Below are 22,351 nucleotides of genomic sequence, written 5' to 3'. Positions count from 1 at the left end.
TCCATCAAGTCTGTCCCTTTTTTAAAGCTTTTTTGTTAGAGTATAGGCCTAAGTTTGTTCCAAGCTTGTTAAAATTCACTTACTGTTGACTGACTCACTAACTCTGGTAGAAGTCTATTCCAAGCATCAACTCTTTCAGTAAAATAATACTTTCTAAGGCTAGTTTTGAACTTTCCTCCTGCTAGTTTGAGGTCACGTGCCTGTGTTCTTGATCTTAGCTTTATATTAAAAATGCTTCCCCTTCTTTAAAGGTTTAACTCATGTCTCCCCTTTCCCTTCTTTCCTCATGATTGTATAGATTCCTGCAGTCTCTCCTGATATGTTTTATCCCTCAGTCCTTTTACCATTTTTGTTGCCTGTCTCTTGATTTGTTCCATCTCATTAACATCTTTTTGTAAGTGAAGCCTCCACAACTGGGCACAGTATTAAAAACGAGATCTAACTAAAGATCTATATGAAGGAATCAGGACCTCTTCTCTCCTGTTGGTAATCCCTGTAATGATGCACCCCAACGTTCCAAGTAGTAGCAACTCATTTGTTACCTTAATACTTTCTAAGATTTTTTAACATTCCTCCTGCTAGCTTGAGGTCATGTCCCTATGTTCTTGATTTTAGTTTTGCACTGAAAATAATGCCCTCCTGAACCTTTTCCACACTCCTCAGGTAATAAAAAAAGTTCTGTCATGTCCCCTTTTCCCCTTGAGGCAATACATATTAAGTTACTGCAGTCTTTTCTGATTTGTGTTATTCTTTATGCCTTTTACCATTTTTTTGTCCACCTCTGGACTCCTTCTGTCTGTTAATATCTTTTCTAAGAGAGGTCTTCCTCCTGCTGGTGATTTCTCTGGTGATAACTAAAGACCTATATAGAGGAATCATGGCCTCCATCCTCCTGCTGGTGATCCCCCTAGCGATGTGCCCCAGAGTTCTGTTTACTATTCCCACTGGCTAGCCACACTGTTTGCTCATTTGTGATAAGCACCCTCAATTTTTGTTCTTCTGTAGTTCTGGCCAATATTGTACTCTATCAGCAAATTATTTGTCCCTAAGAGCGTCATTTTGCATTAAGAAATGTTAAACTGCAGTTTCCACTGCTTTGACCAGTGTCCTAGTGAAATAATGTTCCATCATATGCCACGTGCACACGACTGGTTTTGCCGTCGGAATAAACTCCGAAGGTTTCTCCGACGGAACTCCGACGGAATTCCATTCAAGCGGTCTTGCCTACACACGGTCAAACCAAAGTCCGACCGTCAAGAACGCGGTGACGTACAACACTTACGATGGGACTAGAAAAAGGAAGTTCAATAGCCAGTAGCCAATAGCTTCTGTCTCGTACTTGCTTCAGAGTATGCGTTGTTTTTGGTCCGTCGAAACAGCATACAGACGAGCGGTTTTCCATTTCTAGGTCTGTCAGAATTTTCGAAAAAAAAAAGTCCGATGAGGCATACACACGATCAGAATAGATGATGAAAAGCTTCCGTCGGACTTTTTCTGTCGGACATTCCGCTTGTGTGTACGCGGCTTTACAAACACCTCCAGAAATATCAAATCTTTTGCACACTCGTGTGTTGTGTTATCAGCAAGAAGACATACATGGCCCAGTAAACCTTCCATTAGCCTGTTATTGGCTTCTCATCTCTCTCTCTCCCAAATCTAAAAAACTACAAATTATGGTATTGTAATCTTGTGAAAAAATAAAGAATTACTCATTTATATAATAAATTATTTTTTCAGTATTTTTAAACAGCCAGTCAACCCAAAAATGTTAAGCTTTTCATAAATGCTGGAAAGTTAAACCATTTCATAGTTCCTTATCTCTCTGGGACTCTTTTGGTGAGATCACTGCACTGAGTCTCCACATCTGCTATGGTCATTATAATTGATTTCAGTGCTCCCTGATGGATTTTTCATTTATTCTATAATATGGAAATACAAAAGTAGGAGTGGGAACATCCCAAGGTGGCAGAAACACCTGCAACCCCAACATGAGCAGAAACAAAAACAATAATTATATCTCTTGAGGTCCCAAGAGGTATAAGAATCTGAAAGGTGGCTCAGTTGATCAAATTCCTCCTGTAACTCAAATATCTCCTTTGGGTGGACTGAATCTTTAAGCAAAGTTTCAGTGACTGCTATACATTTCTAATTTTGGCTAACTTTTACTGAATGGTATAAATGTAATCATTTAACTCATTGTGGCTCATTGCCATTTGTCATTGTTGAAGGTGGCACCTGGCACTGATAAAACTGATAAAAACAACTATTTAGATTGACAACTGATAATCCAACTTGAACAAAAGTTTGGCTGATCCACTGAATGGTGCTACAGCATTGTCTCAGGAGGTTCTGTATACATTACATTGCCATATGTTTTATGAATACCTTTAGCTCTCTGTGAATAGAGCTCTGGTTTGGTATTTTTTATCCCATGCTGCTAGCAGGAATCTGCAGGTGTGTAGGAACTCAGTGTTCTGCCATATAACCATCTCACTTTGCAGTCTGGAATTTTAAACACATGCTACCAGATGTCAGATAACAGCTAATCCACCTTTACTGTCACATAGTTTACTGCCCATAACTTGTTTAAAGTTTCCTATGATCATTACAGATTGGTGGGCTCATTATTGCATTTTCATTTTTTTCTGATCTGTTTTCCAGCACAGAACAGGAACAGTATCAGAGTCTGTGTCCATCAATGTAGTAAACTGGTATCTGAGCGCAACACCCAGTGACGCATACTGGTACGAACATTTTCTGTAATAGTTGGTTTACAGTCACTCACGGCTATCAACTATCAAACAAAAGAATGTTTTTTTGCTGTCCCATGGGAAATTATGCAATTGTAAGTATAACAAAAGGGACATACAGCTCATATATATGGAAACAGGGCAGCACAGTCGTTTAGTGGTTATCACTTTTGTATTCTTGGTTCAGATTCTGAGCAGCACACTATCTGCATGCTGTTTTCTAAAGCCGGCCATAGACCAGGCAGAAAGGGAAAAAATGATCCATTCCCCTATCAACACAGACCACTGAATCTCTCCTGTGGAGCCATTGTGTTCTCCTGGTGGATGGAGCCACCTTTGCTGTGAGAACACAGTGATTACTGCTAGTGGCTTTACTAGCAGGTAGCATAAACTGCAATTAAAATCCAACAAGCTGGTTGTACCTATGTTGATTGATGGATTGATTTGGGTATAACATTCAGCCTGCCCATATATGGTTCGAATCTCTGCTGGTCCCTGCTGAACCGGCCAAGATTCAAACCATCTATGGTCGGCTTTACTCTGCCTGTGCAGGGTTTCCTCCCACACTCCAAAGCCATGCTTTAGGTTAATTGGCTCTACTATGTATGCATATCAGATAAGGACCATACATTGTAACCTACTTATGTGAATGGATAGTACATAAAGCATTGTGTAAATTAGTGTTGTATAAATACCTTTTGGAGGCAAGCAAGTAGAAGTGTTTTGAAGGAAATGTGTGCTATCTGTCTCTTTTCTCTGCTGTCTACTAGGTGAGGAAAAAAATTTAGGGAGATGTTAAGCCGTCCATACATGCATCGAAATTCGGATGGTTCAGCAGGTACCAGTTTTGATCCAAATATGGCCCCTGTGGTAGTACAGAAGTCGATTTATTGATTGACCTCTGTACAACTACCCTTTGAGATTTTCCCTGCTCAAGCAGTGCTGCAGGCTATAGCCCTCAATGCTTATCAGTGTATTCTGATGGCAAGGAAGTCTTCTTGTTGTAAGAATACAGTTGCTCAGTGGGAAGGATTCCCCCATCTATAACGGGTGTGTGGATAGGGGAATAGAGTCCGTTTTTTTTTTTTTTGTTAAACCTGATTAAACAAAAAAAGATGACCCATCTAAAGCCTACTATACACAATGAGATTATTGGACGAATGATCGTCCGTTTTTTTTTTTTGCATGCTAGTCTCCAGCTCGAAAATTAAGAGGTTACTGAAGTATGAAAATTCTCATATGACAGAACAAAAATTCGGAATTGATTTAATGTGTTGTATTGTATTTTTAGGTGAACACTGTATTAATTAAACAACAATCGTACAATCTGGTATGGTACGAGAACATTTTTTGTGTTTGTTCTTTCGGAAAATTTCAGATGAAAGCTGTGTACTAACGATCAGATTATCGTACGGTAGCTTTGAAAGCCAGATTTTTTGTACAATTTTCTGATCGAGTGTATGGGCCTTTAGGCCTGCCTTAGTGAATAACAACAGATCTGAGAGTAAGTATATAGAGGTGAGGTTCCAGCCATTTTCAAATATATGATAAAAGTTATGTTTTATACAGCTTGTGAACCACATTTTTTGGTCTTTTGTATTGTAATGCCTATTAGCCTAATTTAATATTTTTACCTAAAGTATTACAGCACACCTAACATGAACAAAAAATGTCAAGGCCAAACTTCCTTCTAAAAATGCCTGCTGCCTGGCAGACAAGCATGCATATCAGAAAAGTCGCGAATCCTTATATGCATATTTTTTCAGGACACAACTCAAATTATTGAAGCAAGAGGTTTGATATTCAACTTGAATTTTCAAGAGAGCTGGCCAATAGCAGCCTCCATCCCCTTCTCATGACAGGTTCCTTTATAGCAAAATTATGTTGATGTATTGCACTCCAGTAATTGGATTGTAACCAGAGGGCATTTCACTGATGTCAGCAGAGGTACCCCCCCTTTTCCGAAAAAAGCATTATCACCTAAAGTTTGGGGCAGACCACCCAAAATGTAATTGCTTAGATTGCATTAGGTTAGGAGGATCAGGTCATTAGGGGGACTGAAATTTAGAACCTGAAAAATCATCCGGCTTCTCAAACTGAATGCATCATATGTAATTCAAATTAAAGGAATGATCCTTTCACTCTACAAGGGGATGACTCACATACCAGCTTTCAGTGACTTGTATATTTAAATTTCTCCACCCAAAATCCCAGCTCCCTCTAAACTCACTGCATAATTTATTCTACATTATGAAGATTGAAGTAGGATGAATGAGCTGCCTGTTGCTGCAAAAGGAGGATAGACTTTATGGTGGAGGAGCTGGATACTGGGGATGGAGTGTACAGCAGGGGAATCTTACGACTGGAGTTGTAATAAATATAAGAAGCCAGCAGGTCATTCAACCCATCCGTGTCTATCTATAACCATAACCAACATTTCAGTTCTGCATAGGCTAACCCTTTAAAAGCATTTTGTTGTCTGGTTCTGGGTTTTAGACTTTTTTTGCCAAAAATTCTTCTGTTTACTTATTAAACTAATAAGTTTGTTGTTCAATATATTGACAGGTATATAAAACAAAATATCTTTGGGATATCTCATAAAGAAACCAGCACTATGTCTAAAAGCACATTTTGGTATTTAATTTCTACTAATAGCATGCATTAATTCTACTTGCTGAGTTCAGCATAAAGGCAATTTGTTCCATATTGTGAACAGTTCAGTATAATCTGTTCAATTTTTGCAGCAATTCTAGTTTCTAATGAACCTGGTTATGAGGTTTATGTGTATAGATGCATTTATCTGTGGAGCTGCACGTTCTAACTTGCCATTCCAGCTTCATAGTTGTCAATAGTATGGCTGTGCTAAATTTTCAAGAGACAAGACACATTGGACTTTGCAGCTAATGTTAATGATGCCTTGTTTTCCTGTAAATGTATTGCACATTCAATGCAAAAAAAATAACCCAGCACTGTTAATTAAATTTTGGATGCTTTCTGCAAGCTGAACAACCTAGTACCCTTTTAGGCTAGGGTCACATACACTATATTGTCAAAAGTATTGGGACGTCTGCCTTTACATACGCATGAACTTTAATGGCATCCCAGTCTTGGTCCCGTAGGGTTCAATATTGAGTTGGCCCACCCTTTGCAGCTATAACAGCTTCAACTCTTCTGGGAAGGGTGTCCACAAGGTTAAGGAGTGTGTCTATGTTTGAACCATTCTTCCAGAAGCGCATTTATGAAGTCGGGCACTGATGTTGGACCAGAAGGCCTGGCTCGCAGTCTATGTGTTCTATCAGGTTGAAGTCAGGACTCAGTGTGCAGGTCAGTCAGTTTCCTCCATCTCAAACTCGCTCATCCATGTCTTTATGGACCTTGCTTTGTACACTGGTGTGCAGTCATGTTGGAACAGGAAGGGGCCATCCCCAAACTGTTCCCACAAAGTTGAATATGTCCAAAATGTCTTGGAATGCTGATGTCTTTAGAGTTCCCTTCACTGAAACTAGGGGCCAAGACCAACCCCTGAAAAACAATCCCACACCATAATCTCCCTCCACCAAATGATTTGGACCAGTGCACAAAGCAAATGGACGAGTGAGATTGGGTTGGAGGAACTTGACTGGGCTGCATAGAGTCCTAACCTCAACCCAATAGAACACTTTTGGGATAAATTAGAGTGGAGACTGAGAGCCAGGCCTTCTTGTCCAACATCAGTGCCTGACCTCACAAATGCGCTTTTGGAAGAATGGACAAACATTCCCATAGACACACTCTTAAACCTTGTGGACAGCCTTCCCAGTATCATTGAAGCTGTTATAGCTGCAAAGGGTGGGCCAACTCAACATTGAACCCAACGGACTGACTGGGATGCCATTAAAGTTCATGTGTCACAATACAGGTGTCACAATACTTTTGCAAATATAGTGTATATGCAGGTCCAGTTTTGGAGACCGCTGCGGTTTCCATTCAGCGGTTCAGGTGCAATTCAGGTGCGAATTTGACACTGAAATTGCACCTGAACTGGAGTGAAAAATGCACAGGACCCTTTTAAAATTCCCATCGCAACCCGGGCTGGTTCACATGCTTTGCGAATCGGAAACGGTTCAAAATGCATCAGATACATGTGAACTGAGCCTTGTACATCTCTTGGGAACTCTGGTAGAGTGATTTCTGCTCCTCAGTTCCCAGCTCCACCCACCAAGCATGGCCACTACAAGGAGATAGCACTCCCCCTATTGGAGTTAGCTTTAAAGGAAGCCTGATAAAATAATGCAGGTTACCCATTGCTGACCTCTTCTTCTGAAAAAGCTATATGCCTGGCTGTCATGCTGATCCAATAGCTTAAACACTTTCTAGGTCATTGAATGGGCAGATCAGTAATTCTAACTTAATTTGTGCAGTTTGCTCCAGGTGAGTGATTTAAAAAGCTTTACAGCCAGAGATAGCTAAGCAACTACTAGTTATAGGAGAAAGCCAGCAATGCTTAGTGGTTCGCCCATTTGTCTTGTAGCACTGGGGTCCTAGGTTTGAATCCCAGTCAAAGCACTACCTGCATGGACATTGCATATTCCCCTTATACTTGTGTTGATTTCCTCCCACACTTCAAATACATGCTGCTATGTTAAATGGCTCATTTCCAAATTGGTCTTAATATATGTACGTGAGATAGTGACCTTGAGTTGTAAACTTCTTGAAATCAGGACTCCAGTGAATATACAGTATGTAAATTGCTGCACAAACTGTCAGCACTACATAAATACCTGTAATTAATAATAATAAAAGTCCATGTATTTTAAGCAGGACAGGTTTCCTTTAATGATCAGTTAGGGAAACACTCAATAGTAGGGTTCAAAAACTAGTATAAATAGTAGGGTTCCTGAACCCTTTACTGTTACTTTAAGCTAGCCATACACGGTTGGATTCTTGCTTGAACGTTCGTAAGAAATTAAAAAAAATTGTGAATTACAGCATTCCATTATGCCATTGAGTCAACTAGTTTCCTCTGAAAACTCTTAAACTCTACAAAAGTGAGACTCATTGAGAACAAATGCAGAACCAGATCTGGGTCATCACCGGACTTCTTAAAAGTAGGTTATTGAACCCAACATCTCCCTATAACTGTGTTATCAGCATTTGGTGAACGAACCCTGTAAGAAACTGTATGCTGAATGCCCAGCCGTTCAAATATGCATAAAATATGTTAAATACAAATTGATGGGATTTCTATGAACCCAAATCTGACAAACTGAGCCAATCATTGTCACATCCAGCCTGTAAAAGTTTGTAAATATGCTAGTCTTTCGGTATCATGATGATAAGCATTAATTTTTGCAGCATAGCGTCTATTTAGAATTCTTGCTGCAGTACAGAACCTATCAATAAATGTTAAATGCCAAATAATTCTTTATTTATGTAGATCAAGATAATATCATGCATTGGGACTGTACCTGTTCTGGCTGTGTGGAAACCTTGCATGAACAGAAGTAGTAAGGAGACTTTCCAGCAATCCCAGGGTAGAATCCACCTGGCCATAGTGCAGAATGTGCGGGTGCCTCTGTCTGGTAGTTGTAGCTGTACACACATGGGACATAGGACTGTAATCCAAAGTCACACCGTCATGTATCCATGTGTGTGGAGGGGAAGGGACAGAGAAGAGTGCTGGGCTTTGGCTTGGTTCTCTCTCTCAGTGGTATCAGTTTTCTCCCAGTAAGTGCTGTCTGGCTGTGTGTCCTATTCTGTCTTTCCCTCCCTCCCACTCTCTCCGTTCTCACCCCCTCCTCCTTTTCTTTCCTTGTTCTATTCATCAGATGCAGCTTTTGGCAGTACCAACCACCCACCCATTGCTTCTGTCACCCTGTTCTCCAACGTCACCCCCTCCTTCTCTGCTACTCCGTCTGTGTCCCCTCTCCATCACACTTCTTCACTTCCTTGTCACCTTCCTTACGTCACCTCATCCCAATTCTCTCTATTGTCTTCATATCTCTATCTCATATCTCTAAATCCACTTTTGCAGCTGGAACTTGTAACAGTCAGGTATACTTCACATGAAAGAAGAAATGAAAAAAGCAACCCTGTTAAGGAAGATTATAAACGCCAGTTTCACCACGGTGACTTCAACCTTCACTCTCTTGCAGAAGTACACTTGCCAAGGAATGTTTAGCATCCAACACCTAAAGTGGTTGCAAAGGCTCAAGGGTTTTACCTTCATAAATTCTATGCATGAAGATAAAAAACCTTCTCTGTGCAACAGTCCCCCTAATACTTACCTGAGCCCCATCGTGATCCAGTGATGTGCATGAAGGCCTCGGCTTTCCAGGGGCTCTACCTCCTCCTTGGCAGTGGGAGCCATTGGCTCCCACTGCCGTCAATCCCAGTCGGTCAGAAGAGAGTGGGGACAGGGTCGGGCCATGTCTCTGTGTGTGAATAGACACGCAGAACAGCTGCTCGGGAGCGAGTCTGCTTGGGTGCCCCCATTGCAAGCTGCTTGATCTGGAGGCACTCGACAGGAAGATCGGGGCTGCTTTGTGCAAAATCACTGCACAGAGAAGGTAAGTATAACATGTTTGTCATTTGTTTTAGTTTTTTTTTATAATTACCTTTACTATTACTTTAGGCTAGCCATACACGGTTAGATTTTTGCTTGAACGTTTAAGAAATTAAAAAAAATTGTGAATTACAGCATTCCTTGATGCCATCGAGTCAACTAAGTTTCCTTCGAAAACTTAAAAATGTTGTCCAGACCTGCTACTGTGGATTCCCATAGGAGCAATAGTGCCAGTTCCACCGCTGGTGACTTCAATCTTCACTTTCCAGCTGAGCTACACTGGCCAAAGAATTTTAAAGTGCAATGGTTTTGCACAGAGCAGCCCCAGTCCTCCTCTTCTTAGGTACCGAGCTGGTGCTCCTGGCCATTCCACCTATTGTGTGCCCCCATAGCAAGCAGCTTGCTATGGGAGCACCTGAGCAGGCTCCCTCTGAGCCTCAGGTCCGTGTGTCCACTCACACATGGAGGCGGTTCAACCCTGCTCCACTCTCTCCTGATTGGCTAGCTGGCTGTAATTGACAGTAGCGGGAGCCAATGAGGAGGAAGAGAACCAGGAGAGTTCTCGTGCACGTTGCTGGATAGAGATGGGGCTCAGTTAAGTACAAGGGCTGCTGCTGACACATAGAAGGTTATTTACCTTCATGCATAGAATGCATGAGGGTAAAAAACCTTAAGCCTTTACAACCACTTTAAGCATCCATTATTTTAACTATTCACAGTTAGATTATTACTTGAATGTTTATAAGAAATTCTGAAAAATTGTTCATTTGAGCATTTGATGATGCCATCATTGAGTCAGCTAGTTTGTTCGAAAACCCTTAACAATTTTGTCTAGACCTACTACCTGAGTGGATTCCTGAAAGAGTAATAATGCCAGTTCCACCGCTGGTGACTTAAGTCTTTACTCTCCTGCAGAGCTACATCAGCCAAAGAATCTTTAGCATCTGACACTTAAGCTAGCCATACACAGTCAGACTTTTGCTTGAACATTCTTAAGAAATTCTGAAAAATTGTTCATCAGAGAATTTGATAATGCCACCACTGAGTTAACTCGTTTTGTTTAAAAGCCTTTAAAATGTAATTTAGACCTGTTACTTGAATGGATTCCCGAAAAAGTAATAACTCCAGCTCCACCACTGATGACATCAAATTTCCCTCTCCTGCAGAGCTACACCAGCCAAAGAATCTTTAGCATTCTATACTCAAGCTACCCATGCAAGATTAGAATTTTTGCTGTAACATTCATAAGAGATTAAAAAAAAAAACAATTTCTCAGAGCATTCAGTTATGCCAGCACTGGGTCAATAATTTGTTTGAAAGCCCTTAAAACTTCATCAAGACATGACAAGACATTCTACTTGATTTGATTCCCAGACATATTAAACTTCTGTTATCAACAAAAGAATAATGCAAAGTAAGGTTTACTTAAAGTGTAACTAAACCCAGGACCCTACATTCACTATATATGGTCTCCCTCAGTATACAGAACACAGAAATGCAATTATTTTAGTAAATATAAACTGCTAAATATCTTTTATCATCAGCTGTATATAACAGTCTTGTGACTTCTATCAGTGTCTGGCCGAGCACTGGTTAAACTTGTAGGAGGAGGTTTCATTCTCCTCTGGCTGTCCTATGAGGCTGCATGTCTCCTGACCCTCTGTCTGGACAGTGCTGATTGGCCTTGTGCCAATAACATGCACCCTACCAAAAAAAATAAAAACTCTCTAGCAATACACACCAAATTGAGCATGTGCAGAGTGCCCCCAAGGCCCCGTACTATCAGCAGATGTATTGGGGACAGCGGAAGAAGGGGAGGATCAGGGAAGGCAGAATCAAACAGTCTTTTCACACAATGCAGAGGATTGACCCCTTATGCTCCACAGTAAGTATAACAAGCATGCTTTACTGCATATACACACTGATTTTACTGTTGTGGGTTTAGTAATACTTTAACCACCTCCTGTCCGGCCTATAGTAATAAAACAGCCAGGCAGGAGCACTGCTATTCCGGGCGGACGTCATATTCGAGTTGCACGCATTGTACCACAATGGACACAGGGGACCACAGATCTATGTACTGGCCTGCTGTGCACGGCCCTGATACCATGTAATCACTGTGACCAATCACAGCTATCATAATAGTACACAATAAATGGCATGAATAGGTGACATTTACAAAAATAGTTGCTTGTAACAGTGATCAGATCATCACTGATCATCGCTGTAATAAGCAATCATAGTGTACAAAAAAATCCTCATCACCTCCCCCAGAGCAAAACATAATTTAAGGCATGAAGATTATGGAAAATCCCCAAATAATATATATTTTCTGAGAGAAGACATGCTAGAGAATAAAATAGTGGTAGTTAGGTATTAGGTTTACAAAATGCAAAACTTCAGTAAAAAATAAGCTGAAGTTAATTGTAGGGCACTTAAACACAATATATTACAGAGTAAACAGATATCCAACATGTCAAACCTTAACATTGTGTGCGCCCGTAAAATGGTGACAAACTTCAGTACCCTATATTTTCCATAGGTGATGTTTTTTAAATCCCCAACAGGTCATCAGTTTAGTGTGTGTAACTAGGGATGAGCCCGATGTTCGAGTTGAAAAAAAAAGTGCCAAAATTTTTAAAAAATGGTGTGGGGTTCCCCCAAAAATCCATACCAGACCCTTATCTGAGCACGCAACCTGGCAGGCCGCAGGAAAAGGGGGGGGGGGGCGAGAGAGCCTCCTGAACCATACCAGGCCACATGCCCTCAACATGGGGAGGGTGCTTTGGGGTAGCCCCCAAAGCACCTTGTCCCCATGTTGATGGGGACTGTCAGGGGCATGTCAGTAGCCGTCGGGCAAATCTGCGTGCACGCAGGGGCACGAGGAGTCTTTCTAGGACAATTCAGCTCAATTCCCCACCAGGGGGCGCCGGAGCGCTCCCGCGTGTGCCCGTACGCGCGTTCGCGGGTGCGCTCGCGTGCCCGTGCGCACGCCCGTTCGCGCTAGCGCTGTTTTGGGCGCCAAGGTCCCTTTAAAAGAATGACAGGTGCTCATGTCAGGTGCTGTTCGTCTGCAGCTCTGCACCTGAAGTTCCTGTATCTGCCTATCTGTTATTTTGCTAGTGACCCGGCTACGTCTGACCATTCTCCAGTCTCCTATCCGACCCGGCTTGCCTGACCTTGCTTATTCTGTTAACTGTTGCCGAATTACTGCCTGCCTGACGATTCCTTGGATCATCCCTGTTGTTTATTCCTGCCTGATCTCCTGCCAAAACGGACTGTCTGACCTTGCTTGCCTGTGTCCTGTGACGCTGCTCTCCGCCTGCTTGTTTTGCATCCAGCTGCTGTCTTCGCATCTGTCTGCCTGCCTCCCGGTCTGCACCAGCCTGCCTGCATCCGCAGCTCAGCCATCTCTGAGGGACATCCTTCCAGTTCCGGTATCTGCTTCTGCTGGAACCTGCATCAGGCCCTCCTACCCACTGCGCTCAGGAGACCACTGTTCTCACTTCCAGCGGCTCCTGAACCAGCGTTTAAGAGAGGTCTCCTTCCACCAGTCAGGCTCAACTACCAGGTACCTAACAGTACGAACAGCCATGACTGAGCCTGCAGGAGAGACCTCTCCCATCAAGGAGATCTGTACGCATTTAGCAGCTCTCACCCAAGCTGTAAAGACCTTACAAGACAGTTACAACAGACTAGAGGGTCAAGTGTTAAACCTCAGTGGTCCCGGTGGTGTGGCTCCTGCTTCCGCAGCCGCTCCAGTACAGGCTGCTGCACCACCCTCTGTGGTCATGCTTCCACCGGAGCCAAGAGTCCCTGTTCCTGAAAAGTTTTCTGTTGACCGAACCAAGTTTTTGGCTTTTTGCAGCGCTTGTCAACTTTACTTCGGTCTACAGCCACGGACTTTTTCCTTGGAAGCTACCAAAGTGGGGTTTGTCATATCCCTCCTTCAGGGGGAACCCCAGACCTGGGCCCACCGCCTGCTTGAAACCAATGCTATACAGATTCAGTCTTTACCCGCCTTTTTTGAAGCCATGGCCCAGCTATATGAGGACCCCCAGCGGACTGCCACCGCTGAGGCAGCTTTGTTCGCGCTCCAGCAAGGCCGTAGGCCGGCCGAGGACTATGTTATGGACTTTCAACGCTGGAGCGCGGACACTCAATGGAACAACGCAGCCCTATGCCACCAGTTCCGCATGGGGCTATCTGAGGGTCTTAAGGATGAACTTGCCCGGGTAGGAATGCCTGACACCTTGGAGGAGCTCATTGCTATTACTATCCAAATTGACCGACGCCTTTGTGAGCGCCGGTCTGAACGATCTTCTCAACAAACACGGCCTATGTGGATGATCGCAAGAGCCCCGCTGCCTGCCTCCCGGTATCTACCTTCCGCCGGCCCAAGTCCAGTCAACCAAACAACTGATGCTCCTGAACCTATGCAACTGGGACTTATGCGTACTACGCTGACCCCTGAAGAACGGGCACGCAGGCGCCAACTGAATCTTTGTCTCTATTGTGGCGGGACGGGCCACTATGTGAACAACTGCCCAGTAAAGATCCGTAAGTGTTTTTCTTCTACTCCAACCAGCTTATCCGCTTTAACAGCCAATGCCACTCAACTTGTTCTCCCTCTCTCATTACAGCTCCAGGGAAGAACAATTCAAGTCAACGCCATTGTTGATTCTGGGGCATGTAGCTGCTTTGTTGACTCTGTTTTTGCTACCCAACAAGATCTTCCTTTAAAGAATAAAACACACAGACTTTCAGTTTTTCTGGCCGATGGGTCCCATATAAGATCTGGACAGGTCTCTCAAGAAACCCTTCCTCTGCCTGCTACCTGCTCATCTCAGCACCGAGAAATCCTAGTCCTGGACGTAATTTCATCACCTCTTTTCCCAGTCATTTTGGGTATGCCCTGGCTTCAGGCCCACAATCCTCTTGTTAACTGGGCCACGGGCGAGATCAAGTTTCAGTCACCCTATTGCCAAAGACATTGTTTACCTGAACCTGTTAATTCTGCTGCTACCTTACTTTGTATGGACATTGACCCAGATCTGCTTCAAGACGTACCAGAGGTCTATCAGGAATTTGCAGATGTATTCAGCAAGAAGGGAGCAGACTCTCTGCCACCCCACCGTCCCTATGATTGTCCAATTGAGTTGCTTCCTGGAGCTGAGATTCCTTTTGGGCGCATCTTTCCGCTATCTGAGAAAGAACAAGAGGCACTTAAGGTTTACATAAACGAAAATCTTGAAAAAGGCTTCATCCGACAGTCCACTTCACCAGCTGGTGCAGGAATATTTTTTGTCTCCAAGAAAGATCAAACGCTTCGCCCTTGTGTGGACTATCGGGAGCTAAACAAAATTACGGTCAAAAACCGTTATCCATTGCCCCTAATACCTGAACTGTTCCAGAAATTAAGGTCTGCCATCATCTTTACCAAATTAGATCTGAGAGGGGCCTGCAATCTGGTCCGCATTCGGGCCGGGGATGAATGGAAGACGGCCTTCCGGACCCGTTTCGGACACTATGAATACCTAGTCATGCCCTTCGGCCTTTGCATTGCTCCTGCCACGTTTCAGCATCTGGTCAATGATGTGTTCAAAGATTTCCTGGACATTTTTCTAATCGTCTACTTGGACGATATTCTAATCTTCTCCAGTTCACTCGAGCAACATAGGGAACATGTCCGTAAAGTCCTGGCCCGACTCCGCCTGCACAGACTGTATGCTAAGGCGGAAAAGTGCGAATTTGAACAAAAGGAGATTCAGTTCCTGGGGTTAGTGATCTCCCCAACCGGCATCAAAATGGATCCTCAGAAGGTGTCTGCTGTGTTAGAATGGCCAGCACCCATGGACAAGAAGGGGGTACAACGCTTCATTGGGTTTGCAAACTTTTATAGGAAGTTTATCAGGGGGTTCTCTGCCATCATCGCCCCCATCACGCAGCTAACTAAGCAGAATCTTCGTTTCCACTGGAACCCGGAAGCTCAGGGGGCCTTTGAAGAGTTAAAGAGACGTTTCACGTCAGCTCCGATTCTTAGCCATCCTGACCCATCCTTGCCCTTTATCCTGGAGGTTGATGCGTCCGAAGTAGCCGTGGGTGCTATTATTTCCCAACGGCAAGGAAACAAGGACCTGATGCATCCCGTAGGGTTCTTTTCTAGGAAACTTTCACCGGCTGAGCGGAACTATGATGTGGGGGACCGGGAGCTACTTGCTATCAAGACAGCTTTGGAGGAATGGAGGTATTTGCTTGAAGGCGCAGTCCACCCGGTACTGATTTATACCAGAGGTGGGGGACTCGAGTCACATGACTTGACTCGAGTCAGACTCGAGTCACCTGTTTGAGGACTTGCGACTTGCTTTACAAAATTAAATAAATGACTCGACTTGACTTTGACTTGTCACTAATGACTTGCGACTTGACTTTGACTTGGGCTATTTGACTTGCAATGACTTGCAATGACTTGGCACCACCAGTTCTGTGTCTTGGCCTAGGCAAAAAACGCCGCCCCCCCCCCCCCCCCCCCCCACAATAGAAAGCTCCCCCGAGTCCCGGCTTCGGGGTAGATCAGTATTTTGACTTAATTTGTGACTTGACCAAAATAAATGACTTGACTTGACTTGCTTGACTTCTGGCAGGGACTCGACTTGACTTGCTTGCTTTTCGCCACAGTAACTTGGGACTTGCTTATGACTTGAAGGTTAAGACTTGAGACTTGCTTATGACTTGCACATGTGTGACTTACTCCCATCACTGATTTATACGGACCATAAGAATCTTGAATATTTAAGATCTGCTAAAAGACTAAAACCCAGACAGGCCCGTTGGGCCCTATTCTTTACACGGTTTTGTTTCCATATCACCTACCGGCCGGGGTCCAAAAATGTAAAGCCAGACGCGCTGTCGCACATGTTTGATAATCCTAAAGACTTTTCTGTACCTGACACCATTCTGCCGGCAAATAGTTTCCTTCTCCTTCAAACAGATCTTCTGTCCATGATCAGAGAAGCATCCCCAGAACCTTCAAGTCTCCAGGGGTCCTCTTTAACATCTCGAGATGGACTATTATGGAGGGGAAGTCAAATTTTTGTACCAGAGAACGTCCGAGTCAAGGTGCTGACACTTTTGCATGACCATCCACTTGCAGGACATTTTGGGGTCCGTAAGACCCTTGAGCTGGTGCAGCGCACCTTTTGGTGGCCTAACCTGAAGGAATTTTGCAGAAAATATGTCAACTCCTGTTCTGTCTGCATCCAGAATAAAACTCCCAGGAACAGAGCTTGGGGACTACTAAGACCATTGCCTATACCAGATAGGCCCTGGAGGATGATTGCAATGGACTTTATAGTTGAATTGCCATGTTCTGAGGGATGTTCAGCGATCCTTGTGGTCGTTGACCGGCTATCCAAAATGGCCCACTTTGTGCCCCTAAAAGGAACACCTTCTGCTGTAGAGACGGCCCGTGTGTTCATTAGGGAAATTGTCAGGTTACACGGAATCCCCGCAAATATAGTGTCCGATAGGGGGGTACAGTTTACTTCACGCTTTTGGAGAGCCCTTTGTGAAAATCTGAAAATTGAACTAGCCCTGTCTTCAGCATACCATCCCCAAACAAATGGGCAAACTGAAAGGACAAATCAGACTCTGGAGCAATACATTAGGTGTTTTACATCTTTTGTGCAAGATGATTGGGTGTCCTTGCTGCCCCTAGCGGAATTCGCTTACAATAATGCCAGTCACTCTGCCACCGGTCAATCCCCTTTCTTTGCCAATTATGGGTTTCATGCATCTTTTTTACCAGATTTTCTTTCAGAATCCTCAGTTCCAGCGGTCCAGGACACAGTGCAGTTCCTCAGTCATAATAACCGGATCTTGCAGGAAGCGGTATCCAAGGCGCAAGCGGACAATAAGAGGTTCTTTGATCAGAAAAGAAGAGGAGATCTAATCCTTCAGCTTGGCGACAAGGTATGGCTGTCTACTAATAATATTAGATTAGCATATCCTTCCAAGAAGCTTGCCCCTAAATTTATTGGGCCTTTCCCTGTGAAAAGGAAAATTAACGAGGTGTCTTATGAATTATGCTTACCTGACTCATTTAAGATACACCCTGTGTTTCACGTGTCACTCTTGAAGCCTGCTGTAGATGATCCTTTTCCTGATAGGGGCACCAGGGTCCCTGAACCAGTTCTGGTGGACGGCAATGAGGAGTATGAAGTGGAAGCCATCCTTGACTGCAGAAAGAGGTCTGGGCAAGTACAGTTTTTAATTAAGTGGAAGGGGTATGGTCCGGAAAACAACTCATGGGAACCTGACTGTAATATTCATGCCAAACGTTTGATTCATGCCTATTTCTCTGCCCATCCTGAAAAGAAGAGTTATCTGGGCATCCGGAGGCTGCCCGTTGGGGGGGGGGCAATGTCAGGGGCATGTCAGTAGCCGTCGGGAAAATCTGCGTGCACGCAGGGGCACGAGGAGTCTTTCTAGGACAATTCAGCTCAACTTCCCACCAGGGGGCGCCGGAGCACTCCCGCGTGTGCCCGTACGCGCGTTCGCGGGTGCGCGCGCGCGCCTGTTCGTGCTAGCGCTGTTTTGGGCGCCAAGGTCCCTTTAAAAGAATGACAGGTGCTCATGTCAGGTGCTGTTCGTCTGCAGCTCTGCACCTGAAGTTCCTGTATCTGCCTATCTGTTATTTTGCTAGTGACCCGGCTACGTCTGACCATTCTCCAGTCTCCTATCCGACCCGGCTTGCCTGACCTTGCTTATTCTGTTACCTGTTGCCGAATTACTGCCTGCCTGATGATTCCTTGGATCATCCCTGTTGTTTATTCCTGCCTGATCTCCTGCCAAAACGGACTGTCTGACCTTGCTTGCCTGTGTCCTGTGACGCTGCTCTCCGCCTGCTTGTTTTGCATCCAGCTGCTGTCTTCGCATCTGTCTGCCTGCCTCCCGGTCTGCACCAGCCTGCCTGCATCCGCAGCTCAGCCATCCCTGAGGGACATCCTTCCAGTTCCGGTATCTGCTTCTGCTGGAACCTGCATCAGGCCCTCCTACGCACTGCGCTCAGGAGACCACTGTTCCCACTTCCAGCGGCTCCTGAACCAGCGTTTAAGAGAGGTCTCCTTCCACCAGTCAGGCTCAACTACCAGGTACCTAACAGGGACAAGGGCCTCATCCCCACAACCCTTGCTCAGTGGTTGTGGGGGTCTGTGGGCGGGGGGCTTATCGGAATCTGGAAGCCCCCTTTAAAAAGGAGACCCCCAGATCCTGCCCCCCCCCGTTTGAAATAGTAACGGGTACATTGACAAAAAGTGTCAAAATGTTAAAAAACCACAAGACACATCTTGGGACAAGTCCTTTATTAAAAAATAAAAAAATAAAAATGTCCCACGAAGTCCATTCATCTTCTTCTCTCGCTCCGCCAGACCAGAAAAAAAACCCCCACATCCCGTTATGGGATAAGGGTCTGGTGTGGATTTTTGGGGGGACCCCATGCCATTTTTTTTTAATTTTGGCACGGGGTTCCCCTTAAAATCCATACCAGACCTGAAGGGTCTGGTATGGATTTTGAGGGGGACCCCTACTCCATTTTTAAAAAAAAAAATTGGCGCAGGGTTCCCCTTAATATCCATACCAGACCTGAAGGGCCTGGTATGGAATTTGGGGGGACCCCCAAGCATTTTTTAAAAAAATGTTGGTTCGGGGTTCCCCTAAATATTCATGGTATGGATCTTTGGGGGGACCCCCATACCATTTTTTTCAATTACTTTTATCTGTATTGCCGAGACCCGACAATTCATTATAGCCGCAAGTAGTTTTGAATGACTTTTTTTAATTTAGAAATGTCATTTTGTACAGGGACTGTTCTAAACATGGGAAAAATGCACGACTTTACAGGCATACTATACCTGCATCCCGCAGGTAAGAAATTTACAGAAATATTTCACTTTTATTGTTTCACTTTAAGCATTATTAAAATCACTGCTCCCGAAAAAACGGCCTTTTTTAAAACTTTTTTTGCGTTGATACATGTCCCCTGGGGCAGGACCCAGGTCCCCAAACACTTTTTATGACAATACCATGCATATACCATAGACAATTCATTATAGCCGCGAGTAGTTTTAAATTACTTTTTTTCCTTTAGATATGTCATTTTGTGCAGGGACTGTTCTAAACACAGGAAAAAGACGCCACTTTACAGGCATACTATAGACACCCCCCGGGTATGAAATTTAAAGGAATATTTCATTTTTATTGTTTCATTTTAAGCATTATTTAAATCACTTCTCCCGAAAAAATGGCCGTTTTTAAAACTTTTTTTGCATTGATACATGTCCCTTTGGGCAAGACCCGGGTTTCACTTTTTATGAAAATAACTTGCATATTAACCCTTAAAACTAGCACTTTTGATTTTTCACGTTCGTGTCCCATAGACTTTAACGGTGTTCACGTGTTTGAACAAATTTTTTGCCTGTTCGCATGTTCTGCCGTGAACCGAACCGGGGGGTTTTCGGCTTATCCCTATGTGTAACATGTCCACGTTTTCATATTTAGGTGCCTCTGATGCGTGCATTTACATTTGTACATGCGTGTGTAGCACCCTCTACCAGTAGGTAGGTGCTAGTAAGGGTTATATAACTAGGGTTTGTTCAGCACAGGCAAATTTAGGCAGTCTTATGCTGCAAGCTAGGCCTGTCTGTTTTGATCTGGGGGCTGGGAGTGGTCAAAGTAGCAGTGGGTGTGATCACTTGTGCTCCAGTTCTGAGGCGCCTCCCCTGCTTCCAGGAAGAATGTTCTGGAGGAGAGGCTGGGCCAAGAGCTGGAGTGGCAGGCAGCACATGTGGGAGCCCTGACCAATCCCTATCTGGTGTTGGCAGGGGGTGGGCCTCCTATATGAGCTGAGGTCACATGTCACTGGGGAGGAGAAGTCGGCTGGGTGAAGTGAGGAATGGAGTGCTAGACAGCCGCAGGAGGACACCCCCATCTGGGGGGGTGGGGTGTACCGATCTGTGAAGGAGAGCTGTGAAGGAACATTGCCTCTACACGGTCATTGGCAATGTCTCTGTCACCATGCGGTCGGTGGCAGGGAACTCCTGGAGCAGACGGGCAGGAGAAGCTGTCAGACACGGTACTGCTTCTACACGGTCATTAGCAGAGTCTTTATCATGCACACGGTGGATGGTGTGGAGTCCTGGATCAGAGAAGAGACTGTGGGGATGTGTGTAAAATCAGTGTGGCCGGAGGGCACATGGTTTACAAGTTGGGCAGGCTGGGAGCAGTAGTCCATTTCCTAGAAGACAGGCTTTTACTACTAGGCCTCCGGGGAGTGGTTCTGCAGGCCTCAGGCCTAGTAGCAGCGAGCCACCAGAGCCAGTAGAGGGGCTTATTCAGAGTGAATTCAAAATACCCAATAGAAGAGGATGTGTCATACTTCAATTAGTAACTACAAGTTTGTGCAAGGGGAATCAAGTCTGTACAGGAGGAAGCAAGTTTGGGCAGGAGGTGAAGAGATCTAAGACCATTGCTTTTACAAGGTCAAAAGTGATGTTTCTGCCCCTCACTCAGTGACGAATGGAGAACCCTTAGGAACAGTAGTCTGCATGGAGATGCAGGAGCAGTAATAGTCTGCACGGAGATGCAGGGGAAGATTTATATCTAGTCTATTATGCACATTCAATCTTCAGGCTCTAACTGGAATCTTTAAATATGATGGCAATGATGAATTATATGTGCATCCCATATCCCTATCCCTATCCAAGTTGTACCCCCCAATAAAACAACAAAAACAAAGCTTGCAAAAGACTGTTCATTGTCTCTGGAAAGAATGCATGAAGTCTGGCAGTGGGGTGATTTGACGGATTGTTTGTCAGTAGTGCTAACACCGTGGCTACATATGTATGTGGGGGTAGGAGGGGCTCAACATTTGTTTAACCAGTTGCCGCCCGCCCTATTACAGAATGACGGCGGCAAAGTGGTTTGATATTCCTGATCGGACGTCATATGACGTGATCAGGAATATCGAGCCGCTGCGCGCCCCCGGGGGCACGCATCGCGGCGATCGTTGTTGCGGGGTGTCATTCTGACACCCTGCAACACCGATCTAGGTAAAGAGTCTCCGACGGAGACTCTTTACCACGTGATCAGCCGTGTCCAATCACGGCTGATCACAATGTAAATAGGAAGAGCCGGTGATCGGCTTTTCCTCACTCGCGTCTGACAGACGCGAGTAGAGGAGAGCCGATCGGCTGCTCTCCTGACAGGGGGGGTCTGTGCTGATTGTTTATCAGCACAACCCCCCTTCGGATCCTACCCAGGACCACCAGAGAAGCAGCCCAGGACCACCAGGGAAGTGATCCACACTTGACCACCAGGTATGCCCCTAGACCACCAGGGAAATGCCACTGTGTGCCCAGGCAGCTGCCAATCTGTGCCCAGGCAGCTGCCAGTCAGTGCCCACTTCAATGCCTACCACTGCCAGTGCCACCAGGGATGCCCATCAGTGCCTCATATCAGTGCCGCATATCAGTGCCCATCAGTGCCACGTATCAGTGCCCATCAGTGCCCAGCAGTGCCGCCTATCAGTGCCCATCAGTGCCGAGCAGTGCCGCCTATTAGTGCCACCTATCAGCGCCACCCTATCAGTGCCCAGCAGGGCCCAGCAGTGCCGCCTTTCATTGCCCATCAGTGTCGCCCATCAGTGCCCATCAGTGCCAACCAGTGCCACCCAGTGCCACGTATCAGTGCCCATCAGTGCCGCCTATCAATGCCCATCAGTGCTGCATATCAGTGCCACCCATCAGTGCCGCCTACCAGTGCCCATCAGTGCCGCATATCAGTGCCCATCGTCAGTGCCCGTCAGTGCCCGCTCATTGGTGCCACCTCATCGGTGCCGCCGTATAAGTGCCTGTCAGTGCTGCCTTATCAGTGCCCATCAGTGAAAGAGAAAACTTACTTATTTACAATTTTTTTTAACAGAAACAAAAGCAAAACTTTTATTTTTTTCAAAATTTTCGGTCTTTTTTTATTTGTTTAGCAAAAAATAAAAACCGCAGAG

General features: G+C 44.9%; 1 protein-coding gene across 2 annotated transcripts in view; it reads right to left on the bottom strand.

The window, feature by feature from the left end:
* COL5A3 (collagen type V alpha 3 chain) overlaps nucleotides 1-8,508 on the bottom strand; it is a 299,466-nt gene extending 290,958 nt beyond the window's left edge. For both annotated transcript variants that reach the window (XM_073622539.1, XM_073622540.1), the window contains exon 1: nucleotides 8,198-8,508. In XM_073622539.1, coding sequence (XP_073478640.1) covers nucleotides 8,198-8,333 — 136 coding nt within the window. In that variant the 5' untranslated portion in view covers nucleotides 8,334-8,508. The remainder of the gene's footprint in view (nucleotides 1-8,197) is intronic.
* Between the last annotated feature and the right edge of the window lie 13,843 nt (nucleotides 8,509-22,351).

This window comes from Aquarana catesbeiana, linkage group LG03 (genome assembly GCF_042186555.1).
Source record: "Aquarana catesbeiana isolate 2022-GZ linkage group LG03, ASM4218655v1, whole genome shotgun sequence".
Lineage (NCBI taxonomy): Eukaryota > Metazoa > Chordata > Amphibia > Anura > Ranidae > Aquarana > Aquarana catesbeiana.
The sequence above is the reverse complement of the archived record's forward strand: the minus strand, read 5'-3'. Positions and strand labels throughout refer to the sequence as shown.